This window comes from Charadrius vociferus, unplaced genomic scaffold (genome assembly GCF_000708025.1).
Source record: "Charadrius vociferus isolate BGI_N301 unplaced genomic scaffold, ASM70802v2 scaffold429, whole genome shotgun sequence".
NCBI lineage: Eukaryota > Metazoa > Chordata > Aves > Charadriiformes > Charadriidae > Charadrius > Charadrius vociferus.
The window spans coordinates 2,203,435-2,209,685 of record NW_009650250.1 but is presented as its reverse complement, the minus strand read 5'-3'; the positions used below and the strand labels follow the sequence as shown (position 1 = coordinate 2,209,685).

The 6,251-nt window shown below is 38.7% G+C and overlaps 1 protein-coding gene across 1 annotated transcript in view; it reads left to right on the top strand.

Annotated features, from left to right (window-relative positions):
* The first annotated feature begins 271 nt into the window (after positions 1–271).
* The window catches only part of LOC104293532 (mitochondrial import inner membrane translocase subunit Tim23), a 17,324-nt gene continuing 11,344 nt past the window's right edge, over positions 272–6,251 (top strand). Inside the window, exons 1-4 of the mRNA XM_009893040.1 lie at positions 272–322; positions 3,450–3,543; positions 3,768–3,852; positions 6,209–6,251. Of these exons, the coding sequence (XP_009891342.1) occupies positions 272–322; positions 3,450–3,543; positions 3,768–3,852; positions 6,209–6,251 (273 nt within the window). The remainder of the gene's footprint in view (positions 323–3,449; positions 3,544–3,767; positions 3,853–6,208) is intronic.

The window sequence follows — 6,251 nt, the reverse complement described above, 5'->3', positions numbered from 1 at the left end:
GATCTCAGGCCCTCGGCCGGGACAGCGTGGTGCGACGGGCAGTGGTTAGAGAGACGTCGCGTCCGTGCCGCTCCTGTTGCGCCTCCTGAAAACGGGGGGAGGGGGGGAGGGTCAGTCGGTGCCGCGTTTTAATCCGTTGTGCAACTTAACGGCAGAATTTTCATTGCTTCCGCGCACGAGGTCTGCCCCCTTTTAACTTATGGGGCGTGAAATTGTTACTAGGGAAATTGATGTTAACGTATTCTGGTTTTTGTTCCTTTCAGTAACTGGAATGAGCCCTTTGTCTCCATATTTGAACTTGGACCCCAGGTATCTAGTACAGGTGAGAGAGCAGCTTGTTTTTGTTGTGTTGAACTCGATTCCATTGTTTGTGTGGTCATACGTGAAAACCTGAAAAATCCTGCAGTGTTGTGTGGTGTTTACTGAAGTCTTGACCTAATCAACAGTTGAAAGGAAAGATTTTTTTTTTTCAGTATTGTTCCTAGTAAAAGCTTGCAGTGCCATGGCATGTAGGAGAAGAAAATACATTTTAATAAAGAGGATAAGTAAGACTGTTGTATCAATATAAGCCCACCAGTATTGAAAAGGGGAGGTCACCTTCCCTACCCTGAGGCATATAGCCCACACACCCTTGCACAAGTTCTGGCATTTGCCACACCCTCCTCTGAGCCCCTTCAATCAGTAAGTGCAGCCAGAAACTCTTCAGTCTTTTGAAGGATTAGTTTTCTGTACTGTGATGAGGTTGATTGGTTTACAGAGGTGTTCAGCTGAACTGCAGACTGGATACAGGCTTTGTCATCGTATGTACTGTCATCACAGCAGCAGCAAATTTCACACCACTTTCGTTATGCTCTTTCCCAGCTGAAAGGACACCGTCATGAAATAGAGCTTTCCATTTTATTCTACAGAATGATGTAGCTATCATACTTACACAGCTTAATATTAGTTAACGTAGCATGATGGCCCATAGACCACCACAAGGAAAATAAAGTAATTTAAAATCCTCTAATGCTTTCCTTTCTTAGCAATATTAATTCTAGCTGAAAAGGTTTAAGTTAATCCAATAAGGATGCATGTCTTAATGATTTTATTTAGTTAATATTTTCTGTATATTTTTATATATATGGCTTGTCTTATCTGAGAACATTAAATTTTGCAGGAGTAGCACTGAAGGTCAACAGTGGTATTTGCTAATCTGTGTGCCTTTTGTTTCATGATATACTAGATCACTACTTCTTTTGTAAGCTCTGAATACAGTTCTGGGGGCTATTTTTTATATTTGTCTTTCTCTAGAAGCTGTTGTAGTCAAGATTACAAAGTAACATTCCCACAATGGTAGAAAAGAGGAGATATGCCTCTGAAGTAGATTCACTAGCATGATTATCTTGCCTGCTGTTGTTGAGTGGTCAAAAAATATGCTAAGTGATTATTTGGACATCTTCTGAAGTTGTCTTGTTTAGTTATTACAGTACACCTGGGAACATGTTGGTGTTAAAAATGGTATAACAGATTTTTCGTAACAAAGTGTGTGTATACCAATAGATTTTTTTTAAAATAAGCTTACTTTAAAGGAGAAGAAGGTGTTGGCATTGGCATCATGAGTAACTTATAAACAGTTCTAAAAATACCTGTTGATGTAACACTAGAGGCTACCGCTTGGGTTGTAACACTTCACTGCTCTTTATGTTTAGCACTAGCAATTACGTTAAAATAAAAGGAAATTCCATTTAAATGTGAGAACTTTTTTTCCTTGAACAAGTTGCCCAGGCAAGCTGTGGGGTCTCCATCCTTGGAGATGCACAAAACCCAGCTACGGCCCTGAGCAACCAGCACTGTCTGACCCTGCTTTGAGCAGGGGAAGTTGCCCTAAACATTTTCTGCAGGTCCCTTGCAACCTTAACCTGTGATTCTAAAAATTAAAGGAAAAAGACATAGCTAGTATTTTAATATACAACTCAAATTAGTCTTTAAAATTGAAGGTCTGTGAAGGTGTGTATGGAGGGGTGAGGGTCTCCTATTTAAAGACTATTCATTTGCTTTCAGAATGCAGAGAGAAAGTCAGCCTTGTTGTTGAGAATATTACATTTTGATCCTGGCCTTCCCATAATAACAAATGGTACAGTGGTACTCATGACTTTAAAACCCGCTTTCTCTGTTAGTCCATTAATGCAGGCGCAAAACAATGTGTTTTCTGCAATGCTTTTGATACCTTCAGCAGGTATGCATTATAAAATTGCATGCCAGCCTTTGGCAGAAACCTAGAGGATGGGCTTCCTAGGTTGTTGTCTCTGTAGAAACCTAGAGGTTACATACAGACAATGATTGCTTCGTCTTGACTTTTTGGACAATAAGGAAAACTGTTAGAATCTGCTAACTAGTGTATGCACTGAATTTTTCCAAATATCTAGTTACAGGGAAGATAGAAACCATATTATAGGTTCAGTTTATTGATAAATTATTCACAATTTTAGAAACTGTATATTTTTCTCTATTGCTATCCATGTTTAGTGCCAAATATGGACTAAGAAAACCCCTTAGAATGCAATTACTTGAGCCTGAAGTTGTGGCAGTCATATATATCAATTAAATAGAGGGCGAATAATACTATGACTGGAAAGCACAGAAGCATAAAAAGAGATTTTACTGGTTTAGCACCTTATCAACACGTGCGCTTCTTGTCAGTGTCTCATATTGAAAAAGTGCTTTGGCCTACCTTATCTCTACACATACGCTAGTTATCAGCCCATTTCTCTAGATTTTTAGACCAATCTGATTTATGAGAACACAAGCTTGTCCCTGTGGGAGAAAGATGCACAAGTAAAAAACTACCAAGCTCACATATTTCATGCCTTATCATCACTAGTTCTGTTGTGTTCCTTGCGTTTTTCATGTCTTCAAAGTAGGTCACTTATTTCACTGCAAGAAAGTACTTCTTTTGGTACAAAGGCAGTTTTTCTTTAGTGTCAGCATAGTGGGAAACCTTAATGCATTACTGCATCACTATAGGTTGCTCAGTGAGGAAACAGTGTTGTGTATTCGGACAACAGGAAGGTTTTTAGAGGGCAGTGAGTCTTGTATTGCTGGCTGCAAGATGTAATAAATAATTAAGTAAATAGTCATTTAAAAACAAACAAACAAACAACAACCCACACAATATGAGTTTCTTGACTGCCTGGTGTAATTATAAAAAGTTAGGACAGCTGGGAGAAAAAAGCTCTCAGTCAATTTACCTTTTTTAAGTCTTTTTCCATTCTTCCTAAAGTATACATGTTGTATATTCCATCTCTGTTCTAGCATAGACAACAGTTTTCCAGAAACAGTGGTTGTATGTGTCTTCTCTCTAGTTCATTGTCTGGATTAAAGAAAAAATGTAATGTGGCCCACACTTTGAAGCACATACACTTGGAAAATGCAAAAGCGTGTGTTTGTTTTGTTTTGTTTTCCCTCAGGATACAGATGAGTTTATCTTGCCCACAGGAGCCAACAAAACTCGAGGCAGATTTGAGCTGGCCTTTTTTACCATTGGAGGATGTTGTATGACAGGTAGGTGGTGTGTGTTTTTCACTTTTCGCAGCTGCCCAAGTTACACCTATGTACTATAGTAATTGACAAGATTGTACATGTCTTGTCCTGCAATCTAGTCTTACATAAACAGCTATTTGACTTCAGTCTATACACTGAAGTCTATTCTCAGTGTTTGCTTCTAGTATTGTTCTCTTTGTTCCTTTTGCTTCTTAAAAAGTAATAACTGATATTATGCTAACTAGGGGCAGCATTTGGTGCGCTGAATGGTTTGCGACTTGGCTTGAAGGAGACGCAGAATATGGTGTGGTCAAAACCTAGAAATGTACAGTAAGTGTTTAATCTCAAAAAACGTACACCTTAGTGACAGAGTTGTTTCTTCCAGCTTGTACAAGGTTAGATCTGAATATACTGCAAAAATAAATGCATTTTTGTGTCTTTAGTTGGGACAAATGAGAGTCAGAGTCAGTGTTTGTCTTCATCAAGTTATGAAATGTTTTTAGTTATAAAGATGTTCAGTTCAAGCTTTTTGCTTTTCATTTAGTGACAATTGGTGCGTCCTCTGACTTACCTTAAATATTTGAGAATAAATTACTACTTTGATATTTACTAGAAATCTACTTAGAAGTCAAAACAGTGTTTTTATATATTGAAATATTCCCAGAAGTAGCACGGTTTGCTTTGAGCTATTTTTTGCTGTCACTTATCTGAGTGAGTTCTCCCTTCCTTCCCAAACTTTTCAAAACCGGGAAGAGATTACAATTTGGACGCTGGGCCTGCCAGGATTTCCGTTAGGCATGACATTGGTGTGTGCTTCTCGGCAAGTGTTGCATGGTGGAAGTTGTTCTGGATTACAGCATCCACGAACACCCATGGCATTCCCGTGTTTTCACCTTACCTGATAGGTTGAAAGAACGCAGTAAAGATAGGAAGACCTTTTTTTTTTTTTTTCCTGGCAGTATTCTTCATCTTCTAGAATTATTGGTAGTTTCGACATAACTGTAAGAAAACTTAAATGCCTGTGAAAGAGACATAGGAAACTAGAGGAGTGAAATAACTGGGGGAAACCGTTTTCACTCCCTCAATACTGGAAAAAGGGAATTTTAGAGGAGGAATTTAATATTTCCTAGTACGGTTTGTACTGGCTCTGCTCCTTTTTAAATTCTGTTTCTGTATTCTTCATCCCGTTCTTTACCATATCCAGAGTTAGAACCAAAATGTTCCCCACTATAATTATGACTCTTCCATAACGTCCTAGGTGAACAGAATTGTACGTTACATATTCGGAATGAGCTGGGTCAGACAAAAACATGTTGTTAAGCACAAACCAGCAGGTGGCAGTCAGTGCACATGCTGCTGTTAGGCCTTGCCCTTCGAGGGAAAAGGCGTGTTGAAGGTCATCACCTTCAAACAGTGTATTAAGTTCCATGTTTTCCTAATCAGATGCAGGGAAGAGACTCGGCTAGCTAGATTTCCTTCAAATTTATCCCTAATGTACACAAATGTTTAAGGTTTTTTTAATGAATTTAAATTTTGCTGTCATCAAGTATCTCACAGTATGTCATGGTTATTAAAATTATGAAGTTTCTCATCGATTCAGAATTAATGTGTTGTTAAGAAAATGGGGGTGGGAGTTGAGTTGTAATTAGGGGGGAGGTTGTCAATACCCTAGCCTTGAGGATTTTTTCTTGTTTCAAAAATGAAGTTATCCAGTATTGTTAGTTCGATGTCTAACCATATTCAGTAATGCCTGTGTCTCCTAATGAAAAATATAAAAAAAGGAAAAGTAGTGGAAAATGAAATCAAATCAGAAGGAACAAAATGTGTGACATTTTCGTTGCTTTAAACGATAGGCTAAGTTCCAGCGGTAGTCAGCTGTCCAGAGCAGTGCTGTGCCTGTGATAGTGTTACACTGCTGGGAGATAAAGATCAGTCATTTCTTCTGGCTGCTGTTGTCACCGTTCTGGAGACAGCTGATGCCAAAAAGAAGTGGCATTGTGCTTCCCTGAGAGTGTGCTAAAGATGTGCTTTCCCTCTTTAGTGCTAGTCTGGAAGCATACATACAGAAATACAGAGGGTACTTTACCTTCTGCTGGGTGCTAAATTTGACAAATGGAAGTGCAAAAAATTGCCTCTTCCTGACTTGATTTGGTTCAGACCTGCTTTTAATACCCACGCCATTTGTTCAGGCATCACCATGCTGCCTGACACATGGTCCCTGTACTGCTCGCACCTCCTAGAAGAGCACTGTAGCTTTCTTGGAGGTCTTTTACCCAGTTAAGTCAGCATAAGTGTATCAGTCATTCTCAGGATCTATGTATAGTCACCACATAAGGAACATTTATTAACTAGGGTTAGAAAGTCATTTGAAGGGAAGAGGTTGGATTCTTGGTAAGGGGCAAATTTGACTTGAAAAGAGAGAAAGATTTTCTTTATACTTGACAGGACTAAATATTTGCCTTCAGTTTTGCCTGCATTAGTGTTTGTGGTATGTGACAGAGGAGATTATGTATTATCAAGCTGTGGGCTTTTCTTTACTGTTTTGTTTTGAAGGGCTTCTGCCTCATTATTCCAGTTTTATTAATCAAATGTATAGTGTAAACACATTAGACTTACTATCATAAGCACTGCCTCAATGTAAACACAGAGAGCTAAAGGTTTTAATACCTTTTTAACTCCTTTATAGAATTCTAAATATGGTGACAAGGCAAGGAGCGTTATGGGCTAAC